The sequence below is a fragment of the Terrapene carolina genome, unplaced genomic scaffold (genome assembly GCF_002925995.2).
Source record: "Terrapene carolina triunguis isolate 2854851 unplaced genomic scaffold, T_m_triunguis-2.0 Scaffold387, whole genome shotgun sequence".
Classification (NCBI taxonomy): Eukaryota; Metazoa; Chordata; order Testudines; family Emydidae; genus Terrapene; species Terrapene triunguis.
In genome coordinates, this window is record NW_020664738.1 from 147,257 (window position 1) to 171,802 (window position 24,546).

Consider the following 24,546-nt stretch of genomic DNA (forward strand, 5'->3'; position numbering starts at 1 on the left):
GGGAATACATCCCTAACCCAAATGGTATGTTTGAGAGGACACTGTCAGGTTAAAAAAAAAAAATGATGAGCCAAATTCAAAGGGGCTCCCTGATTAAGCTGGGTTTACAGGTGCTTTGTATGGCCAGTGTCAAAAAGCAGCTGAAACATATGAATGAATCTGGCCTTATATTTAAAAACCAAAACACAAGTGTTCTTATCTTCTTAGTAACAGTTAAGATTACTGAAACACATTGAAGTGTTTGTATAGTTTTTTACTGTTAAAGTGCTGCACAAACATTCAATAATTAATCCTCAGAACACACTTGTGAGGTAGGTAACAGTATTATCTCTATATTACAAATGGGGAAACTCAGTCAGGAAGCTGAAATGGCTGAGGCAAGGTGGCTAACTGAAGCAGTGGAAGAAATTAGACTCGGGAGTTGCTGAGTCTGCCAGATCATGCTGCATGGAATAAAACAGATCATTTTTCAAAACTGAACAGACTTTGGATTGGAAGGGAACTCGATAGGTCATCTAGTCCAGCCCCTACACTGAGACATGACTATGTATTATCTAGACCAGTGGTCTCCAAAGTGGGGTCCGCAAGAGGATCCTTGGGAGTGCGCGGCAGGAGGAGCCCCTTTTTTTTTTGCTTCGCCAAAAATGGTAGAGCCAGCACGGCAGGGGGTGTGTGCTCAAAATTGTTTTACTGATAGGGGTGCGCGATCAAAAAAGTTTGGAGACCACTGATCTAGACCACCCCACACACTAGCGCAGTTTTGTAGCATCTGAGCTGCAAACAATGCAGAAAAATGTTGATCTAAACAGAACCTACTAATCTGATTTTTTTAAGACTACAGAAATATTTCTTAGGGTTGTTTTTTTTTAAGCTTTTTACAAAAATCTAAATTTTGGGTCAAGTTTATCTTTTTAGATTTAAAACACTGTATTTACAGATATGGTGAAATGCACTTACAGTGAATTTGGACATAAGGTAACTACTTTTATAGTGAACTAGAATGAAAATCCCTGATGTCTTGTGATGGGCAAACTGCAATTCCAGGTAGAGTAAGAATGAAATTACTTCCCCAAAGGAAAGTATATGAACCCTCTGTTTATTTAAAAGCTTGTATTCTGAATATCAAGAAAGCTTCTCTGCCACTGTGCAACACTAATCACGTTACCAAACAAACAGAACATATTTATAATTGGGTGTAATGTTCCACAGGACACATAGGAGCAGCAGTGCCTGCAAATCACTGCAGAAATGAGGAAACTCATTCTGCAGCTGTGGAATCATCCCTTAATCAAATTGCAGAAGGGTGCATGATACCAATGAACATGTAGCCCTGGAAATAAGAATACCTAGCACTTATATAACACTTCATATCTTTAAAGCACTTTACAAATGTTAGGGGCCCATTCAATGGGACTATTCTCAACTGAGTCAGGATCATGGATCTGAGGTTTACAGGATCAGGCCCTTCACCAGTGAGAAATATTATCCCTATACAACCCTAGTGTATGATAGGCAAACACGTACAATTGAGGACACCGAGTGTTCTGGATTACTATACATAATACAGCACCCATGTGACCCAAATCATTAAGCTAGGGCCGAACTTCTCTCTCTCATAACTTTTATTATCAGTTTATCATTGACTGCACTGGAATTAACTGCTGATTTACACTAGTGTGAGAAGAGGAAAAAAAACCCTTAATATATAAGGCTCGAACTGATAATTCTCTAGTTTTCCTTGTCAACTTCTGAAATCCAATGGGCTTTACTCATTTTTTCCTCATCGGACATCCCAGCCCCAAACCTGGACACACCCTATTCTGAACTTGGAGATGTGTTTTATTTGCACAACTTAAAAACACAATACACATCCTCTGGAATCACAAAACCATCCAAACAGTTTTAACTGTTGCACTTAGAAAAAAGACTATCCCATAGTTTAAAAAGATACCAACACTGTTCTCTTGGAGAATACCCAGCACTCAGTTGCACAAGCTCATGCTAGAAGGCATCTTCATCTGTATCAATGTCACTGTTTGCTTTGGTCAGTCTCTCAAGTTCCTCTCCATCCTACAGGAGCCGAAAAATGGAGGGGAAGAAGATAGTAACAGCATTAGCAAATTTTCTTCTTGTTAGTAATACTTACCCTGCAGCAGTCCAGTGACAACTGCAAAATCAAGGGCCTGTACTTAAAAGCTTTTGTCCTGGGACACCAAGATCCTTGTTTAAGATACAACATACATAGCTGTTCCTGAAGGACAGTCCCTAGATATTTTTGATAGCTAAATATTTACCATTTTTCCATGGTGTCCTTCCTGAAATCTTACCAATTGCACTGTATTCAATTAATAGATGTGTCCCTTCCTATGTTGGCAAATACATAGGTGCTGAGTAACTTGTACTGTAGCTAATTAATTACATCTGCTGAAACATGCAGTGATTGATTTTACAAATGTGAGACTATATGTGTTATTTACTGTTAAATATCACTCTGCAATAGCACTGTGCAGAATTCCAAGGAAACATCGACCCTCCTCTTTCTGGGATAAATGAAGTTTCCCAGGACTAAATGCAGACAGTGCCCTCTGCTGCTCACAGACCATAAATATACTATAAATACTGCAGACTTATTTCTCAGTTCACCTGAATGTGAGGTCTGGGAGCAAGCCCCTTCCCCACAAAGATTTTCCTAGATTTTAAGCATCTGGATCTTCGTTCATAGAAGAGCAGAAATTATAGCAGGAGGCTGGAGGAACTGATTCATGAGGAAGGGGCAACTACCATGTTGAAAATCTTACATTAAAAATATCCTTACCTGCGTTTCTTAAAAAAAAAAAAAATTTTTACCTGAATTTCTTAAAACATCTTAGACTGTTAAAGCTGAAATTTTTTTAAATATCTAATTTATTTTCCTCCATTTATGCTGTATGTTTACTTTCTGCATTTAGCTGAACCTGGGCTGTGAAAATAGACTAGTCAATTTTCCTTGTTTATAATCAGTTCCCCAGTATAATGCTGGGATATTTGGGTTTGATGGGGTATTTGGCTGCAAATGCTAAAAGAATGTTCAAGCCGAGATGGCTGAAGGATCATCTGAGGTCAGAGCAGAGAGGTAAAGCTTCAGCCAGGCCTCAGGAAACAAGAGGAAGCTACACATAGAAGTATGGACCTAAAACAAGGATTTATTTACAAGACCGAGATTGATCTTGTGTCATTTAAATGAAAGTGACAATTTGGTTGAATTATGAGTCCAGCCACACGTGTAGTGAACTCTGAATAGTCAACTGGTAAACAGTCTGTGAGAAAGGGAGTCAACCAGAGACACAAGCATTTCAAAGCCTTACCCCGCTGGATCGCTCCCAGATCTCACCGAGGAGTTTGTTCCTCTGCTGCTGAGTGGCATATTCCAAGCCTTGATGTTTGCTGGCATTGTAGATAAATATGGAAAGAAGCACCACAGGTGCTTCCAAGAAAAAGTCCAGAGAAGGCTTGAAGTCAAAGATGACAATGGACACAATGGTGATGATCACGGTGGTGATCTGTGCAGTCAGGACGTGGAACATGTTGTCTCGGAACTTCAGAATGAAGGCCACGGACAGCCCCAGGAAGGCAGTGACAAAAATGAGAGCTACAGAGAACACATTGTGGCCATAAAAGAAGCCACAGTACTCTATCTGCCAACGGTTCTCAGAGCGCAGGCCCAGCATCAACCCATTGAACAGCACCCCGAAGACATATAGCTTGCTGTTCTGCACAAATATACTTTCATTGAGCTGGTCCCCTTCCTTCAGGATCTTTTCATTATAGATGTTGGCCAAAGCAGAGATGAAACACTGCACTATTATCAGCAGATGGCCCAAGCCAAGGCGGAGAGGTTTCAATGCTCCTGCAGTGGTAGCAGTGACATTCCACTTGAAGCTGGGAAAGAACCCTGTTTCCGTACAGTTGTCTCCTCCCCAGCACTCTTCCTCCGGCCTGGTGTACTGAAGGCAACGATTAGAGGAGCTGAAAAACATGTCATGATGAAACCCGTGTGTGGCCAAGCTGTGCTGATAGCTTCCGGTCCCTGCAGTCAGGGCTATGATGGACAGGAATAAAATCAGTAGAGATGCCCACTGCACCCAGGAGAGCTGCCGTCTGTGTGGAGACAAAAAACCCAAAACCTTTAGAGTACAGGGACAGGTGTTCAGCATTTTGAAAACAAATGACACGTGGCACGGAGAAACTTCCACACCACAGGCAAACCCAGAGAGAGAGAGAATGAAATCTCAGCTCCATTGAGCAGATAAAATTCCCATTAACTTCAATGGGGTGAGGATTTCCCTAGAGCTTCATCTCAGACACCAAAGAGGCAGTGTGCTCAAGTGCCTCCCCCAGTTGCCTACGAGGAGCCCCTGCACGACTCACAATGGAGACAACATTACAATACAATAATGATTCTATTTATCCATTACAGAAGAATGAAGGACTGAGACAAATTTGCTGAAATTTAAACTTGTGGTTCCAATTAAGCTAAGTATTTCATACCTACAATAACAGTTAAACCACTAAGTCATTATTCGCGCTTGTATGCCAAAGACTACAGAAAAAACAGAGTATTAAAAATACTATAGCCCTCATGTGGAGAGAAAGAATCCAGCATAACTTCCCCAATGTTTTATTTGCTTTCATAGCTACTTACTTTAACACTATCCTGAATAGGAGCGCTGTTGTTATAATGATAAAATTTGAGAATAATACAGCCATGGCCTAGAAAAAAAGAGGACAGGGGAAAAATTACAATCCAGACAGAATCTGACCAATAAAAATCAACTCACGGTGTTCATCTATCAGAAGACCCCACAGCAAAAAGTGATCATATTGGGACAGACCTTTCACTCGGGGCGAAATTCACTCTTGCAAGGAGGAACCACACAAGATCCTAAATGCCAGTTCCACATTAATGGCTTAAGTGGTGCACAGAATCTTGCTAGGGTTTTCTGCAATGGGGCAGATTTCACCCTGGGCTAAACAGAGTTGAAAAAACTTCCACTGACTTCAGTGAGCGCTAGATCAAGCACTTTGGGCCAATAAATTTCTTTTACAGCCATGAGTTAGAATTTTAATACATAGAATATTTAGTCATTTCAATTGTGGCGTGTGTTCAGATTTTTTTTTGCTGTTTGTACTCTGACGTTTGAGCATTATTACAATCTCAAGAGTGCGCATGAAAACAGATGTATAAATCACAGTTCTACTCTGGAAAGTGACTGTGTAAAAATGGCTCCTTCCTAATCCTATTTTCTGTGAGTATCAGAGTCAAATCTACTGATTTTACTGAAAGAAAAAAAAAAAGTGGAGTGCCTGCTATGTTTTACTCTGGCTAGCTGTGCATAACCAATACAGCTCCTGGAGTCTATTCTGGCTCACTCATCAACAGAATTATCAACTAGGTAACAATTACAAGACTAAGGCTTTGTCTACACTGGCATCTGAACAGCAAAACTTTTGCCTTTCAGAAGTGTTAAAAAAAAAAAAACCCTCCCCTAAAAGACAAATGTTTAGTGTCGCTAAAAGCTGCGTAGTGTAGATATAGCCTAATGCTGTTGCACAGATGTAACAGAGCACAATTTGAAGACAACGGGTCTGCACGGGTGTAACTGAAGGAAGAATTTGGTCTGCAAAATCTTAATTATTTGTGATAATGAATGGAAGGAAAGAACCCAGGGCAAGCTTGCAGCAGCATTAATTAAAACAACAACACTGTTTTATTTGAGAAATGGGAACAAATTTGATTTGGATACTTCATAAACAATGGCATTTTTCAGAGCAGAACCACACTTTAAAAAGTCTTAAGAGTCAGAAAATTCTCAATTCAGGTTCCCACGGGGATTTTCTATAACCTTAACCATGTCCTCAAAGTCATTCCAGGCTGACTTAGCTAGGAAGTAGTGGGTTCCCATTAATATGTCTGACATGCCATGACCCTAGTCTTTAAACATGAACTGCCAAGGAAAATTCAAAACTGAATTACTGCCCTCATCAACCAGGTCAAGAGATCATTGAAGACATCTGAGAATGCATCATTTATAGCACATCATTGGCGCCAGTGGCCATATGAGACCTGTAGTATCTTATGTCCCAGAACAATGTTTTTCTGGTGCAACTCTAATGAATCCCGAACAGAAACAGAGGTTAAAAAGAATTTAAAAAAAATATTTTTCTGTCATATGCCTCTCCTTATCTCACAGCCTGTTTAACGAAGAGTGACAAACACAGAAATCTGGGTTTAACTTACCTTGAGTCTCCCCCTGCAGTAGACCTTTATGAAGAAAGATCTCTTCATTACATAATAGATTTTAATCAAATATTTATATAAATAATTTCCATGTTGTGCGTATATTCTGACCTTCATGACTTATGTCTTTAAATTCACAACCCTAACTTTGCATTAATGTTGTCTTGCGTTAACCAGTAAAAAGGGCAGTTCCTTTCCATTATAATCCAGTGTATTATTTGCCAAGTAGCAGGTCACATTTTCCAGTACTGTGTTCCCATTTAATCAAAGATACTAAGTGCAATGAATACACACAAGAGGTCAGTTAAAGTTTCCTCTGATTTTCTTGACTTGTGAAATTAAAGTCTCATTTTTAAAACTGTTACTAGACCATTAAGCATAACATTTCCTTAGTTCTGCTTTTAAAAGTAAGAAAAATATTTGACTAAATAGGTGAATCCAGAACTGACAGAGGAGGTTCTTCAAGAGATGGACTAGCAGATACAGGGACGGATACACAATTGAAACATACGCTCCATTTACATTTTTGTTTTTGCTTTGTGGTCATCAATCAAAGTACAAACCAAAATTTGTATTATGTCCTGTCTCCAACAGCCTATGGTGCAATATCTACTGGATATTGTTTTCCAGTATTTATTTACAGATGTCCCAAGGAACAAGATAACAGGGCAGGAATCAGAGTCAAATCTACCAGAGACCACTACGCAACACATGAGATAACAGAACATAAAATCTTATTTATAAGTCACATTAAATAATTAAGAACAGCCACTGCTCCAAGCATAGAACCCTCGGTATTTCAGGCAGTCACTCATTCAAGTACTAGTAAGACCCATACCTACTTAGTTTTTAAAATCACATGAGACAAGGCTTACATGCATCTTCTTTCATGCAACTAGCTACTGTCTTTTCAATTGCAGCTTACCATGCCTTCCAGAATTTATTCAGCCCAGGATGCACTTAAATATCGGAAATGTTATTATTCATTCTTGTTTTACCATTATAGCACTACAATTTTAATAAACCTCTATGAAATATACCAGATCGAAAGTTAAAGACAAAGAATTATATAATGGAAATGGGGGGTTTTGAACAGCGTTCGCTCTAAGAGAAGAAATACAAATTACTAGTGTGTGTACAAGCTTGCTGTATGATCTTTATAAAAGATCCCCTCAACCAAAAGCCAAGTTGCTTATTTAAGAAAATGACTACATGCAGACGTAATCTTTCAAACATTAGATCCTGTAATTATTCAGGGCATTATACCTGTGCTCACCTTTCAGAAGTTAATAAAACAGTGCATATGTTATTTTAAATCACCCAGACCTTTTTTCCCCTAAAACCAGATGTTTGCAAACCAGGCAAAAGCAACAGTCCTGTTGACTACAGCTGTCCATGCCAGAAATTTGAGCCTTAAAGGACAATTTTTTGAGACAGCCTGAGAGTGAAAATAAAGGTTTAGATTGAGTTTAACTATAGTTTCTCTAGTGTCATGATAAATATATTGAGAATTCCCTGTTATTTTATAGTCAACACTAATAAAACTTGAACCAAAAAAAAAAAAAAATCCCCCCAGGCAAAAAATGAAGATCAAAATTTTTCTGAATATTTGTAGATTGATTCCAGGTTCTATGAATAAAAGCAGCAAATGTCTGTCACACTGGATACTAGCTCAGGTACAGGAGGTAATTAAATGCAAAAAATCAGCATCCAACACTCTTTCCACTTCCCCTTCCTCTCACTTTTGGGGTTTGATCATAATGGTATCGATGCAAAATAGAAGAAAGCAAAATATAAAAGTGACTGAAGTCATTCATATAAAGACATTAATGGTAGGAGCTGTATAGGGGATGGGACTCAAAATCCCCCCTTCAAATCAAACAGATATGCTGAGCTCAAGAAAGGAGAAGGAAGGACCAAGTCTTGCATCACTTTGAAGCCATTCAACGCTACCTCTAAATCAGGAAGGAAGTAGATAATGCAGAAAGATTCTCTTTCAACTGGAAGCTACAAAACAGGATCTGATGGGCAGGTGGATGGAAGGGATTAATAGAAACGGTCCTTGTGTACAGGGCAGCCTTAGACAGATCAACTGCAGGACCATGAAACCCCAACTAGCAAACCTCCAGCAAGAGAGAGACTTGCATCATTTCAATGCTATTTTATTTGGTCTGTGTATACTTACTGGTTGGAGGTAGGACAATACATAGAAAACTATCAGGTTATCCAAAAAGTACAGAAAGGCCGGAATTGACCACTTCATGTAGTTACAAAACTCCCTCCATGAGGTGCATCCAAAGTCACTATATGAACGTCCCTCTAAAAGAAAAGGAAAAAAAAAAATCAGTCAGTAAAATGAACTTGATTAGAATGATAAAAATCTGTGTAAAAGACTTTCCATGTTAATGGAGGTGTGTTTTAATCCCCATTTGACAGGACAGCAATTGCTTTTTTTGGTTTGTTTTAAAGCAAATGTAGCATTTGATGAATGGTGTCAGAATGACAGCCCTGGAGACCTTAGTCTTTCATTAATCCACAGGAGATACACAACACGAGCAGAGGCAGCACTAGCTTCCCCATACTCTCGTCAATCTGCCTTAACCGAGCTCCTAATGCAACAACCTCTAAGGAGAGGAGTTCAATCTCAACGGTCATTTGGTCTTCTGCCTCAGCAGAGAGACCATCAACAAGGCTGGTGGTCCTTTTGCACAATACTCACTAGGAACTAGGATGAGACCACCCATCATTATTGATGCCTAAAGAATGACAGTCAGATAGAAATGACTTTTGCTGACTACTGAGCATGCCTAGATTTGAAACAATAGCCTAGATGTAAGAGACCGGCATATGTAGCACCCAAAGTACAGTAGCATTTTACAGACAAAAAGACAGTCCCTGTTCTCACAGAGTTTACAATCTAAATGAAGATATGACATAAAACAAGACAAAACAGAATGTGAGCAAGGGGAGAAGATGCAAGATTACACATGGTTTGTAAGCTCTTTGTGGCAGGGATCACCTTGTTGTTCTAGGTTTGTATAGAACCTAGCATGCTGGGATCCTGGTCCATGACGGGGGTGCCTACATGCTACGGTAATACAAATAAAAAAAGAATAATAATTACATGTGCTTAAATGTTCAGGGGATGTGTGTCTTAAAACATAATGTAATTTTAAATGTGAATAGCAGTGATGGTGCGGATGAGAGGAATAGGAAGAAAGAGATATGTTTAAAGGCTCAAAAGGATAAGGAAAGGGGAAGAAGGTGAAGGGGGAAATTTAGGTGGGAATGGGCTGACTAGTTTCAGCTTCCCTTCAAACTATATTAGATTTGAGGGGAGAAAGTTTGGAAGATAAATGTACCCTTAGCATTCTCAATCAATAGTCTTTTGAATGCAGGTGTGCGTCATTTCTTCTCCTCGATCTGACTACACTTTATTCCCAAAGCAAAGAATTAAATTGCTTAGTAAAAGTTTGTAAAGCACTTTGGAATGACAGGTGCTCTGTCCAGGAAATATACTGAAGGAGCAAAACAGCAGTATCAAACATAAGAACATACATAAGAATGGCCATACTGGGTCAGACCAAAGGTCCATCCAGCCCAGTATCCTGCCTACCGACAGTGGCCAATGCCAGGTGCCCCAGAGGGAGCACAACCTAACAGGTAATGATTAAGTGATCTCTCTCCTGCCATCCATCTCCACCCTCTGACAAACAGGGGCTAGGGACACCATTCCTTACCCATCCTGGCTAATAGCCATTAATGGACTTAACCTCCATGAATTTATCTAGTTCTCTTTTAAACCTTGTTATAGTCCTAGCCTTCACAACCTCCTCAGGCAAGGAGTTCCACACGTTGAGTGTGCGCTGTGTGAAGAACTTCCTTTTATTTGTTTTAAACCTGCTGCCCATTAATTTCATTTGGTGGCCCCTAGTTCTTATATTATGGGAACAAGTAAATAACTTTTCCTTATTCACTTTCTCCACACCACTCATGATTTTATATATCTCTATCATATTCCCCCTTAGTCTCCTCTTTTCCAAGCTGAAAAGTCTGAGCCTCTTTAATCTCTCCCGTTCCAAATCCCTGATCATTTTAGTTGCCCTTCTCTGAACCTTTTCTAATGCCAGTATATCTTTTTGAGATGAGACCACCACATCTGTAAGCAGTATTCAAGATGTGGGTGTACCATGGATTTATATAAGGGAAATAAGATATTCTCCGTCTTATTCTCTATCCCTTTTTTAATTATTCCTAACATCCTGTTTGCTTTTTTGACTGCCACTGCACACTGCGTGGACGTCTTCAGAGAACTATCCACGATGACTCCAAGATCTCTTTCCTGATTGGTTGTAGCTAAATTAGCCCCCATCATGTTGTATGTATAGTAACATGCAGTAGGTAGAAAACCTTCACCATCAGGGAGATGGATTGGATGACCTAATATGTCTTTCCACCTCTAGATCATCATCAGCGTGGATACTTGCCCATAAAGACTTTACTCCTTTAAACGTGAACTTTAAAAAACAGCATTTATTTGCTGAGATACATGGCAAAGGACACACATGCACAAGGCACTGGCATGTGTCATCCTCATCTTCTGTGACTGGGAAGCTGGAAATTCTACTCAGCTGACGCTGGTTGGTAGTGACATACCAACTACACTGTCCAGGCTGATAGCCCAACTCTTTCATGTGTGAGCCTTCAAGTAAATACATGTAGCAGACATGTCACAGTGGCTTCTGGTTAAAAAAAGGAACTGATTATATTATATATTTTGATACATAGTTGATTACGAGGGGAAAGGTCAACCTACTACAGTTAAGAAATCAACCTATTTTGGAAGACAGGCCAGTTTTATCTACCCCTTTCATACAATACCTTGTTGGGTGCTACAGTCGTGCGTGGGGGAAAAAAAATATCCAGTTTAGTTTGTTTTTGAAAACACGGGCTGTGCACTGTATTTATGATCTACCTGAACTTGGCTTTTTCATTAACATTTGTGGGAACCAGTATTTCACTCAAGTTCCTTTTCAGTCTCTATTACAAAATGGTTGAAGTCCCACAAGGTTGTCGTTCTCTCCTGTACAAAAGTATCAGTCTTCTACTATTTTGCTTTATGAAATGGTGAGATTAACCGCTGATCTTTTTCACTTTATGAAGAAGCTACAGAGAGGCTGGGAGGAAAAGATGGAACTACAATCAACAATAATATACTATTCTCTTGTGCCTTTCCTACGAGTCTCTCCAAGTGCTTTATAAACATTAAACAAGCCTTACAAAACTTACACTGGAAAAACCGGAGAACAGAGTAGTTAAGGGATTTGTTCAAAGTATACAGTGATGGAGCCAAGGAGCAGAACAAGAAACTCTTGTTTCCAATTCTACACTTGAACCACAGGACCACTCCCTTCTTTCTAAGGTTGAAGAATACTGTATCTAACAAACTACAGGGAGAATTTTGCTAGACAGAATATAGTTACCTAAAATGAAATTCAGGCAGATCATCATAAAATATTTAATGACCACAAGTGATCAGAAACTGATGTCTCATCTGAAAAAAAAAAAAAAAAAAAAGGGTACCACAAGCAGCATGCACCGTGCTGGGACACTGAATCAGCACCGGCTCAGAAGGAAGAGTATAGCCTACTGAATCGCTGAGACATAGAGGCTGCTTGGCAAAGGGTCCCCTGTTCTTTGCAAACAACTCACCTCAGACCTGACAAACTCACTACAGCAAACATGTTTTGCAGGATAATTATCCATAAATAGTAATATATAAGGTATCTATGGAAAGCTTGTAACTTGTCAAGATTCATAACCATTGCAAGATGCATGTATGGGCAATATTTAAGGAACAATGTAGTTATACTGAAAGTATGCTTTATGGACTCGGAGCAGAAGTAAGTCACCAGGGGATAATGTATCTCTGTGATGGCTCATTCAAACAGGAAGGAGATGTCACCCCCTGTCCTGGTTAGCCAGTGATGAAGGCTCAATTGTCTAGCCTTGCTCCCTCTCAAGATTTTCAATGGAAAACCATCGGAGGCAACTGCAAACTATCGAAACCACTTGGAGGTAAAAAAGATACACTGCAACAGAAAGAGAATTACCCTGCCTACGAATAGAGACAAAAGATTGTTTCAGTACAAAACAGAGCATGGAGAGATACTCTATATACTTACACTGAGGAGGAAACCTCTTGAGGCGCAGGAATGTTCTCATGAAAAATTGGATCCTGGTCTGTGAAGCCAGCCAGATCTGCCACAGACTGTATTTTTTTTTTGGGGGGGGGGGGGGGGGGGAGGCCACCCACTTTTTTTAGATAGGAAAGGTAATTATTAATGAACGTAGACCCAGGTTCATCCTTTAGGATTTTGCTTTGTATTTTAACCATTTGTTTCCACCACTCTCTCATTTCCAGTGGAACATCTATTCTTTCGTAATCTTCTTTTAAGTGCTCGTAAGTGCTGTGCATTATCTAGAGGAGAGGATTTAAGGTAAAACTAGTAAACTGCAGTACACTGTGTCTTTGGGGGCAGAGGATCTGGGATTTCTGACAGTAGCCAGTGTCGGGCTGGATATCACAGGGGAACTCTTGAAGGGATTCAGGGACCAGGATGCACCTACTGTTAATCTGAAAGGTAAAGACAGGACTGGCATAGCTCAGAGGAGAGTGCTTCAGTGGCTGACAGGCTGGTGTTAGGGAGCTGATGTCCAGCAAGGCACAGGCAAGACTCCCTCACACTGGAGGCAGAGGGTAATAAGATGACTCACAGTCCTGGGTATCCCGAGAACCGTAACAGTCGCCATCAGCACTTTTTACAGCATTAGGTAACCAAGCCTGACCCTGGCTTAGCTTATAAGATCTGAAGAGATCACAGACCCAGGGCTTGTCTTCACTTCAGAGTTAACTCAAGTTATAACTTGAGTGTTGCCCCTAGCTCTAGTCCTGTCCATACACAAAAACCCTTCACTACAGTATGATGGTGCTTTTTACTTGAGTTGACTGCCTGTCGGGGTGTACAGACCAGGGTGGATAAAAATCAGTGATTTAAAAAAAAAAAATTGTATTTTTTTTTATTTAAATGCTTTTTGAGGGAAAAAAACCTATCTAAAGAGTTTTAATTAAGATACATTATAGCTCAAAGATATCTCATCATGGAATAGGGATTATAAATTCTAATTCTATAGCATGACACAATATATTCATGTAATGTTTAAGAAAAGTTTTGTAAATGAGTTCCAATAGTTCATGGATTAGGGACCCAATTTTATGGGGTTCCAGGGGCTAATCTTTCTATCTACCCAATGGGACTCAGTGCTCAGTCTAGAAGATAGCATCAGAGATGCTTAGTTTTGCAGTTCTCAAACTGTGGATTTGAGTCTCCAGAGATAACATGCTTGTTAACAGCAAAAATGTTTTTAAATAAATAAATAATATATAGAAGTGGGAAATAACAGACCTATTGTCCCTCTGCAAATTTGTGTACACAGAGTCAATCCCTTACCTCTCTCTAAAAGATCTGGACAAGGAGAAGTCTGGAGATAAATGTGAGAAGGGAGAGACAGGCAGTAGAAACGAAAGTGAAATTGTTTGAGCAGCATATTCCAAAAGTCTTGAGGTCTTTCTGAGTGTAGCCTTCATTGATTTGAGATCTACCATACCATTCTCTCACTAGAAGGGAAAACCTATAATGGCAGCAGGCCGTAAAAGAGACCCAGTTTGGGAATAAGAACCGTTCAAGAAATATATGTTTGATGATGATGTTTTAAAGAAAGTCACACCAGTGAACTGGAGGAAGTCACTTAAGCACTTGGATTCAGAGACTGTTGAAGTGATAATCTCACTTTTAACAGCAGTAGCTTCTTCTGCTGGTGTAGAAAGAATATTTTCTTCTTTTGGACTAATTCATTCCAAATTGAGAAATCGTTTGAGACCTGAAAAAGCAGGAAAGCTTGTTTTTCTTTTCCAGATTATGAACAAACAGGAAAATTAAGGTGAAGATGACTGAGTTAACTGCATAAGCCAATATTTTATGTTTCTCATGTTGACCTTACTGATATAGTCGATTTAATTTTTTTTTGTTTTTTTAAAATATTTCATTTAACTATTTTAGTTAAAAATAATTTTAACAAAAACAAACCTGATTTTAAAAAACTTGAATGTTTAACTAAATTCAAAAATTCATATGCTTGTTTTGTAAAAATGTGTTTGCTGTTGAAGAAAAAAATCCACAGTACATAACGTTATTTTAGTTAAATAAAACAATTTAAATGTCTGTCTGGTGATGTTCTCCTCCTAATACAGCATGGCAAGAAAATCCTCCAAATATTAATGATTAACCTGTTGAATTGGAAATAGTTCACCTCCCAATGACTTCATAAATATCTGCTTCAATTACCTTTGGTAAATGAAATAACCAATCATTCATTTTCTGATATAACTGTAAAACTAATCTGAGAAGTTTTCAAAATAAATCACTTTAAAAATGTATAGTGTGTACCTTCTAAAAATGAAACCTACATCTGAGTTGTGAATAATATATATTAAGGTTATAACAACCAACAAGAATGCACTTTTATGTAGACATCCATGATTAAATCAAGTCTTCCTGATTTGATTTAAATCAGATCCACCCTGGTACAGACTATGGGTATGTCTACACTACAGAGAGAATACCAGCATAAGTATACCAGCATAGTCCCGTAGTGCAGACACAGTCTACGCCAACAGAAGGGGTTTTTCTGTTAGCATACGAATACCACCTCCATGAATAATGTCAGCTACACTGATAGAAGCATTGTCAACGTAGCTGAGTCTACAGTGGGGTCTATGCCAATATAAATTCCATGTGTAGACCAAGCCTACAGCTTGAGTTTGTCAGCTGCTAACACAATCATTCTGTGCTGCTTATACAATTGCTCTGTACAATTTCACAGTGTAGCCTCTGTCACTCAAGCTACACTAATTCAAGAGGAGTTAATCAAGTGCAGAGTGCAACTCAAGTTAACTCTCAGTGAAGATACTGTCCCCGTTACCACTGCAAATAGGCTCTACCATGGTACACCACACGTATAGTACAATTACTGTACATCTGAATCCATCATACAAAAGCAGAGGGATTTAAAGTATAAGGTGAACATTTCCTAACAGATTTTTAGCCATATGAACTTACCTTTTGTTGTTATCCACAGTGCCACTGTCATACATAGCACCAGTTTAACTAGCTCTGAGCACACATTCACAGTTGCAGGAAGATAATCGTATTTGTTATCTGTGAAATTCAGCAAAATTATTATAGCAAATAAACATTCTTACTCATCCAACTTTTCCAATCACATTTAGAGCAACAGAAAGAGCACAACAATTCCATGATAATCGCTTAAACACATCCATTAAAAAGTTCTGACCAGGTTCCATAAACAATGCACACTTTGTAAGTTAAGGTTATGTTCATGACTTTAACTATAAATACTCCATATTTTCAATGGCACACAACTTCTTGAACATTTCACTTTCCAGGCTGAAGTTTTCCATGCTTAGTCTCAAGCTCATAAGTTTGAATTCTTCAGGAAAGGTTGAGTACAATTAGTTCAGCCATTATAGAGTGCTACTGAAAGATGAAAAATCATACTTTCCCAATTTAATTAAATTTGAGCTTTTTTTTTTTTTTTTGCTCACACAAAACTGACAATTTTACAAGTTTGAGGTTGTTAAGTTGGCTAACCCTTCTTCAAGGATTAGGCCCTTTCATTGTTAGCCAGAATTATTGTAAGTATTTAAAATCTGTTTCTCACATACTCTATCAGTTTTTACTAAAGTTGGCAGCCACAATACTATATAGTAACAAAAGGCCTGATCATGAAAGACTGACTTCTGTGGGAGTTGAGGGCATAGCACCTTTCAATATCAGGCACATCAGGGCTAAATAGAAGGTTTTCAGCATAGAAAAAACTCTCTTTGCTGACAGATTCCAATGCACAATAACAATAACAACTAAGTCTTATATCACTCTTGTCATCAGTAGATCTGAAAGAGCTTTAAATGAAAGAGGTGCCATACCCCCATTTTACAGATGGGGAAACAGAAGCACAGACTTGCCCAAGGTTACCCAGCAGATCAGTGGCAGAATGAGGAATAGAATCCAGGTCTCCCGAGTCCAGTGCTCTATCCACTAGATCAGGGGTTCTCATAACAATTTTTTTGGTGGCCTCAGAATGCGGCCACCAGCAAGAGTTGGTGAAATTTTTTCCTAAAATACTTAATTAACTTTAGGAAAAACAAATAAATATGCAAAGGTACATGTCCAAATCATTGCAATCTATCTATGTAGGGTGTTTTCTTTTTACAGACTCAATAATAAAAATAGTGTACAGTTGTTTCTATTCTTTATTGGGCCTAAACAGAATAGAAACACAAATAAGGTGTTTTGAACGTTCTTGTCATTTTGCTTATTGTTTCTGTTGCTTTTTTTGGTTGCTTTTTTTTTTTTTTAGACTTGCTAGCTACTAAGTGTGCTGTGAAAAGTGATATTAACAAACATACAATATCACTTTTTACTCAGCCCCGGCAAGCAAGCCCTGGGACAAATTAACCCTTGGATGGGGAGGTCGGTACAGAGGCAGCAGGGGCCAGGGGTGATGGGGCACTGGGAGAGGCAGCGGGGGCCAGAGGTGATGGGGGGAGGATGAGCTTAGGGTCAGAGCCCATCACCATACAGCCAGGGAATGGAGCCCAAAGCCACACGCCCAGGGGACAGAGCCCAAAGCCCCGTGGCTAAAGCCTGCCACCCGAGGGCTAAAGCCCGATCCCACTGCCCCTGGGAAGGTGGGGAACTCATTGGCTGCCTGTTCCTCCAGCTTGTCTCTCTTCAGAGGAAGGCAGGGCCCAACCACTCCTGGTGGCCCCTGGGGAGGGGCCGCTGCTTTGCGCCTGCCCTGCCCCCCCGCCCTCAAATCACTGCCCAGGAGGCTGTGGCCGCAAGAAAAGCCCCTGGTGGCCACGTTTGAGAAACACTACGCTAGACCACACTGCTCCCCCAGAAACAGATTCTGTATTAAAACATTTATGCTCCTAACAAACCTGCAGGTGAAAGGCAAGGATAAACACACTGCTCGAATGGGACACCAAACCTAGTAAATATATTTGCAATAGAGTGGTTTAATCTCAGCATCTACATTGTCTTACCCCAAGTAGAAAACTCTAATTTCTGCAGGTAATACATTATATATTAAACATCCAACATTACCTTCATTGGCGGAATACTTCATCAGGAGAATACGACTTGAACCCAAGGTAACAAATGCTCCTCCTAGCAGGAATGTGTACAAGGCTGACTTGGAGCACCATAGAGACGGGCTGCAGCACTTGGTCTCCATTCTGCTGTCTGGCTGTCAATGCCCTTTGGACAACAAAATGAAAATACCTTGTACACGTATTTTCAGACACTGATAACAGATATCTAAGCACACATGATTTTATTGCTTTCTGGAGCCCTACCGTAGTTTCATTCTATTGCTGCTTTGGAAAAATCTCTGAGCAGCAGCAAAAGAGATACACAACATTCACTGAATGCTCCAGTGGAAGACCCAAAAGCAATGCTGGGAGAGGGATGTATTTGTACAATGCTGAATAACTACTGGGGTTAAACAAATGGCATAGTCTTGGTATCTATCTATTCTTTTATGATGTCTCACATTTTAAAAAAAAATCTTGTTCCTACCGTTGTCAATTTGCTATGTCTCGTGCTGAAACAGGATCTCATTCATTTCCATAGAGTCCAACGATGGTAGTCCAAACCCCTACACAAACCTCTCAGTCTTACTAAACAGCATATATTAACATGATCAAGACTTATGTTTACTATAATTTAGTTACCTGAAGCACTGAAATTAGAAAACAAGAATGCAAACAGAAACCCGCTCCTGTTTCTTATTGGTGCTGCTAAGAAAAAGAGCAGGAGAAGCCGCAAACTTTGTTTCACTAAGGGCTGGTCTACACTATGAGATTAGGTCGAATTTAGCCACGTTAGGTCAATTTTATAAGCAATGCGGCTACACAACCAACCCCTTCCGTTGACCTAAAGGGCTCTTAGAATCGACTGCTGTACTCCTCCCCAACGAGGGGAGTAGCGCTAAAATCAACCTTCTTGGGTCGAATTTGGGGTAGTGCAGACGCAGTGTTGTGTAATTAGACGGTATTGGCCTCCGGGAGCTATCCCAGAGTGCTCCAATGTGACCGCTCTGGATAGCACTTTCAACTCCGATGCACTAGCCAGGTACACAGGAAAAGCCCTGGGAAAATTTGAATTTCATTTCCTGTTTGGTCAGCGTGGCGAGCTCAGCAGCACAGGTGACCATGCAGTCCCCCCAGAATTGCAAACGAGCTCCAGCATGGAGCGAACGGGAGACACTGGATCTGATTGCTGTATGGGGAGAAGAATCTGTGCAGGCAGAACTCCGATCAAAAAGAAGAAATGCTAATATATATATATCAAAATCGCACAGGGCATGGTGGAGAGAGGCTACACCAGGGACATACAGCAGTGCCACGTGAAAGTTAAGGAGCTCAGGCAAGCCTACTACAAGACAAAGGAGGCAAACAGTCGCTCCAGATCAGAGCCCCATACATGTCACTTCTGTGATCAGCTGCATGCCATTCTGGGGAGGGGGAACCCAACCAGTACCCCACTACTGTCCGTGAACACCTGCAAGGGGGGAGTCTCATGCAACACGGAGGAGGATTTTGTGGAGGAGGAGGAGAATGCGCAGCAGGCAAGGGGAGAATCCGTTCTCCCCGGCAGCCACGAACTTTTCATCACTCTGGAGCCAATACCCTCCCAAGGCGAGTTCCCAGACCCTGAAGGCGGAGAAAGCACCTCTAGTGAGTGCACATTTGTAACTAAACTACAGGGGTTAAAAGCAATTGTGTTTAATGTTTGATTTGCCCTGAAGAATTGGGATGCATTCATGGCCAGTACAGCTACTGGAAAAGTCTGTTAACATGTCTGGAGATGGAGGGGAATCCTCCAGGGACATCTCCATGAAGCTCTCCCGGAGGTACTCTGACAGCCTTTGCAGAAGGTTTCTGGGGAGGGCTGCCTTATTTCTTCCTCCACGGTAGGACACTTTACCACGCCAAGCCAGTAGAAAGTGGTCTGGAATCACTGCAGCACAAACCATGGCAGCAAATGGTCCTGGGTTTTGGTCGCATTCATGCAACATTCAATCTTTATCTTTCTTTCTCAGCCTCAGGAGAGTGATATCATTCATAGTCACCTGGCTGAAATAGGGGAAGTTTTGTAAGTGAACAGTAAAAGGACCGCATTCATGCTGGGCTGTTTGCACTTGGCTAAAATGGATCATCCTGGAGAATAGCCACACAGTGGGGGGAGGGGTGTGCTGCACATCCACCCCAAAACCGCAGCCCCTCCTTTTAAATGACAAACCCAATTGGCATTGCTTGCTATGGAAAAGGGGGGCACTGCAGTTTGAAACCATTCCCACATGTTATGAAGGCAGAAGCCAACCCCGCGTACCCTTTGGCTTACCATGGCTGCCTGGAAACCGAATTCTGTTGCCCAGCCGTGTGTGATGGGTCACCATACCAGCAGGCGCTCAATATAAAAGGCAAAATGTGACCTTGTACCTTAAGCACATGTGCTGTCTGCTGTGAATTGTTTGATTCACTATGAAAGAGTCTCCCTTTTCCCTTTTTATCCCCCCCTGCAGGTGCAAATGTTTCTATGCTCCCCATATCATCTCCATCCCTGAGGTTATCGCAGATTAGAAGGCGAAAAAAAATGCACTCGCAATGACATATTTTCTGAGCTCATGCAGTCCTCCTGGACTGATAGGGCACAGCTGAATGCATGGAAGCATTCAGTGGCGGAGGCCAGGAAAGCATTCAGTGAGCGTGATCAGAACATGCAGAAGGAGATGCTGAGGCTAATGGGGAGCAAACGGACATGATCAGGCGTCTGGTGGAGCTGCAGGAAAGGCAACAAGAGCACAGACCGCCGCTGCATCCATTGTATAACCGCCTTCCCTCCTCGACAAGTTCCATATCCTCCTCACCCAGACGCCCAAGAACGCGAAGGGGAAGGCTCCAGTCACCCAACCACTCCATTCCAGAGGATGGCCTAAGCAACAGAATGCTGTCATTCAAACAGCTTTGATTTGTAGTGTGGCTGCAATAAGCAATGTGGCCTCGTCCTTCCCACCTCCTCCACCCCACCTGGGCTACCTTATCAGTGATCTCACTTTTTTAAAAATAAATAAAGAATGCATGGATTCAAAACAATAGGGACTTTATTTCCTTTGCCAGCTGTGGTCGTGGGTGTGGGGGGGAGAGAGATTGGCTTACAGGGAAGTACATTCAACAAAGGGGGTGGTTTTGCATCTGTCACACCGTAGCCTGGCCAGTCATTAAACTGTTTTTCAAAGCCTCTCTTGATGCGCAGCGCTTCTAGCTATGCTCTTCTAATCGCCCTGGTGTCTGACTGTTCAAAATTGGCCGCCAGGTGATTTGCCTCAACCTCCCACCCCGCCATAAACATCTACCCCTTACTCTCTCAGATATTATGGAGCACACAGCAAGCTGCAATAACAATGGGAATATTGGTTGCACTGAGGTCTAACCTAGTCAGCAAACAGCGCCAGCGAGCTTTTAAATGTCCAAAGAACTTAACTGCACTTGCCCAGCCTATAGTTGAACTGCTCCTTACTACTGTTCAGGCTGCCTGTGTACGGCTTCATGAGCCATGGGAGCAAGGGGTAGGCTGGGTCCCCAAGGATAACTATTGGCATTTCAACATCCCCAATGGTAATTTTCTGGTCTGGGAAGTAAGTCCCTTCTTGCAGCTTTTCGAATAGCCCGGAGTTCCTAAAGATGCAAGCATCATGCACCTTTCCCGACCATCCCACGTTGATGTTGGTGAAACGTTCCTTGTGATCCACCAGTGCTTGCAGCACCATTAAGAAGTACCCCTTGCAGTTTATGTATTGGTTGGCAAGGTAGTCCGGTGCCAAGATAGGGATATGCGTTCCATCTATCGCCCCACCACAGTTAGGGAACCCCATTGCAGCAAAGCCATCCAGTATGACCTGCATATTTCCCAGACTCACTACCCTTGCTAGCAGAAGGTTAGTGATTGCCTTGGCTACCTTGATCACAGCAGCCCCCATGGTAGATTTGCCCACTCCGAATTGATTCCCAACTGACCAGTAGCAGTCAGGCATTGCAAGCTTCCACAGGGGTATCGCCACTCGCTTCTCAACCGTGAGGGCAGGTCTCATCTTGGTATTCCTGCGCTTCAGGGCAGGGGAAAGCAACTCACAAAGTTCCATGAAAGTGGCCTTACACATGCAAAAGTTTCGCAGCCACTGGGAATCATCTCATACCTGCAACACTATGTGGTCCCACCAGTCTGTGCTTGTTTGCCGGGACCAGAATCGGCGTTCCACTGTATCAACCAGCCCCACTGCCGTCACGATATCCCAACTGCCACATCCCGTGCTTTCAGGAACGTCTGTGTCGATGTCCTCCTCACAATCATCCTCGTGCTGGCGGCTCCTAGCCAAGTTCTGCACATACTGCAGAATAATGCGGGAGGTGTTTACAATGCTCACAACAGCAGTGCTGAGCTGAGTGGGCTCCATGCTTGCCATGCTATGGCATCTGCATGAGTAACCTTGGAAAAAAGGTGCGGAACGATTGTTTGCCGTTGCTTTCAAGGAGATAGGGAGGGAAGACTGACAACATGTACCCAAAACCACCCGTGACAATGTTTTTGCCCCATCAGGCACGGAGAGCTTAACCCAGAATTCCAATGGGCAGCAGGGACTGTGGGATAGCTACCCACAGTGCAACACTCTATGAGTCGATGCTAGTCACAGTATTGAAGACGCACTCTGCCGACCTACAGTGCTTAGTGGGTACATACATGATCAACTGTATAAAATCGTTTTCTAAAGATTGACTTCTATAACATCGACCTAATTTTGTAGTGTAGACACGCCCTGAGAGCCAAGCTGGCAAATTGCCATGAGACCGATGGGCTGAATCAAGTGTCAGTACAGAAGAGGCTGCAGGTGCCCAGAAATCGTAGGTACAAAGACGTGGCATGTGCAGCTGCCCGGCCCGGTGTTTACCCTAGAGAGCTGCTCCCGGGGCCGCCCTGCTGCAGCACAGACGGGAGGGGCCGCTACAGGTGGAGAGGGGAGCGCTGGGCCCGGGCCGCCCTGGCTACCGGATGCCCCGACATGCCGCCGACGCGGATCGCCGCTGCCTGAAGCCAGAGACGCTTCCCGCGTGAGACCCGGGCCAGGGCAGCCGCGCTGGGTCCCGCTCCGGGCAGCGGCGTTGCTCGGGGCTGATGCGGGCCGCGCGCTCGCTTCCAGGCCGAGGCAGCCCCGCCTCAGAGAGCGCCGCTCCCCCGGGCTTCCGCGCCGGCCCCGCCGCCACCACGACGCCGCATCGCGGGCCCCTCGGCGCAGGGGCAGCGAGCGACACACGCCCTCACGGCTCCCAGACCCCGCCCCCCAGCTCACCAGGCGGCAGCGGCTCCCCCATCCAGCATCACCACTCGCGCACGCCCCTTGCCGCTTAGTCACGTGTTGGGAAGCGCCCCATACAGTCATGTGATCCCTTCCCCGTGCAGCCCACTGCGCACGTCCTTTCTCCTCGTCCTTCTCCGGCCCCCCATTCTACGCGTGCGCGCAGGGAACTGGCTCTTCACGTGCGCATGCGCGTTCTGGGCCCTAGCCGGCAATCTGCCGTGCAAGCATAAAGCTGTGAGAGGAGCTTTTCCCTCTCTGGACTTCTGTGTCACGTGCGTGGGGGAGAACAGGTCATGTGACTCCGGCTGGCGGTGGGTGCTGCTGAAGGCTTGTGGCGCGAGCGGGGCTGTGGGCGTTAGGGACCCCCGCGCGCGCCGGCAGGATGCAGAACGTCATCAACACGGTGAAGGGGAAGGCGTTGGAGGTGGCCGAGTACCTCACTCCCGTGCTCAAGGTACCGCCCGGTGGGGCCGCCGCAGCCTGACCCCGGGCGGAGGGGGTGGGCCCGGAGGCGCCTCTTCCCGTCGGACCCCCCCCCACACCCCCGGGGCGGTTCCCGCGGCGGCGTAGCCCGCTAGTGTCTGGGGCAGGCTGGTGTCCCAGCGAGAGCCGCGAAACGGCCCCAGCCTGCTCCGTCCCTTCATATGCACGTCTCGCCAGCGGGGCCCCGGGGCGTGCGGGGCTGTCACAGCGCGGGGAGGGAGCCCGCTCTGCTCCAGGCCGGGAGGCGGCGGCGGGCGCAGCCCCGGACACTGGGAGGGGCCCGGCTTGTCCCCCGAGCTAGGCTACAAGTGGGCAGGGAGCCTTTAGCGGTGACTTGCCCTCGGGTACCGGCTCCTAGGCCTGGGCGATGACCGTTCTGGTGCCGGTGTTGCTGTGTTGGTTAGGGGCGTGACTTTGTACTGAGATGTTTACACTAGGGGTTGTACTAGTCTAGGTGCAGTTTCATGGGTGGAAAGGTGCCTTTAGGGTGACCAGATGTCCTGATATTATCAGTACCGCCCTGATACTAAGGGCTTTGTCTTTATACATAACTATAGCTTCCTCGTCTCCTCCCAAAAATTTGTCCTGTTTTTTCACGCTTGCTGTCTGGTCACCATAGGTGCCTGAGGCTAGGCCTACACTACAGGGGAGGGGTCGACCTAAGATACGCAACTTCAGCTTCGTGAATAGCATAGCTGAAGTTGCGTATTTTAGGTCGACTTACCTGGCTGTGAGGACGGCGGCGAGTCAACCGCTGCCGTGCCGCCGTCGACTCCGCTTCCGCCTCTTGCCGCAGTGGATTTCCAGAGTCGATGGCAGAGTGATCAGGGATCGATTTTTATCGCATCTTCACTAGACGCGATAAGTCAATCCCCAATAGATTGATTGCTACCCGCCGATCCGGCGGGTAGTGAAGACGTGCTCTTATACCACTATAGCTTGTTCCCCTTCCTTTATAGAGAGAAACTATGCTGGTATAAGCACCTGGGTATAACTGAGTCCACACTCCGGGGGGTGGCGGGAGGATTGTACCACTCTTATTATACCAGTGTAGTTTAAGCAGTACAATTTTTGTGTGTTGGCAAGGCCTTTAAATAAGGCTATGTCTACACAGTAGGTAAACCACTGCAGCTGGCCTGTGCCTGCTGTGGGTGTCTAGTTGCTCTGTTAGACCTAGTCTAATAGTCCAAACCGTTGTAATGTGCAAATACTTTTATCTACTT

At 43.3% G+C, this 24,546-nt stretch overlaps 2 protein-coding genes across 3 annotated transcripts in view; one reads left to right on the forward strand and one right to left on the reverse strand.

Moving 5' to 3' along the window:
- Positions 1–680: 680 nt before the first annotated feature.
- On the reverse strand, positions 681–22,874 carry SLC35A5 (solute carrier family 35 member A5). Of its 2 annotated transcripts, none has more exons than XM_024200250.2 (7): positions 22,832–22,874; positions 17,530–17,682; positions 15,457–15,555; positions 8,463–8,596; positions 4,682–4,749; positions 3,371–4,137; positions 681–2,070 (listed from the first exon to the last, which is right to left on the reverse strand). In XM_024200250.2, the coding sequence occupies exons 2-7, from the start codon at positions 17,657–17,659 to the stop codon at positions 2,054–2,056; spliced, it is 1,215 nt and encodes a 404-aa protein (XP_024056018.1). In that variant the 5' UTR covers positions 17,660–17,682; positions 22,832–22,874; the 3' UTR covers positions 681–2,053. The 2 variants fall into 2 exon arrangements, with proteins under 2 accessions (XP_024056018.1, XP_024056017.1); XM_024200249.2 differs by having other exon boundaries at positions 1,925–2,070; positions 3,345–4,137.
- Positions 22,875–23,070: 196 nt separating this feature from the next.
- ATG3 (autophagy related 3) overlaps positions 23,071–24,546 on the forward strand; it is a 37,721-nt gene continuing 36,245 nt past the window's right edge. The window contains exon 1 of the mRNA XM_026658022.2: positions 23,071–23,294. Coding sequence (XP_026513807.1) covers positions 23,223–23,294 — 72 coding nt within the window. The 5' untranslated portion in view covers positions 23,071–23,222. The remainder of the gene's footprint in view (positions 23,295–24,546) is intronic.

Bases quoted from the DNA above. Each gene is read 5' to 3' on its own strand.
- SLC35A5 (XM_024200249.2), bottom strand. From the start codon at position 17,659: ATGGAGACCAAGTGCTGCAGCCCGTCTCTATGGTGCTCCAAGTCAGCC. The intron at 8,597-15,456 runs GTAAGTTCATAT...CTTTTCTTTTAG, and splicing joins ACTGTGGATAACAACAAAAG to AGGGACGTTCATATAGTGAC. The intron at 4,138-4,681 runs GTAAGTAGCTAT...GTCTCCACACAG, and splicing joins CTATTCAGGATAGTGTTAAA to ACGGCAGCTCTCCTGGGTGC.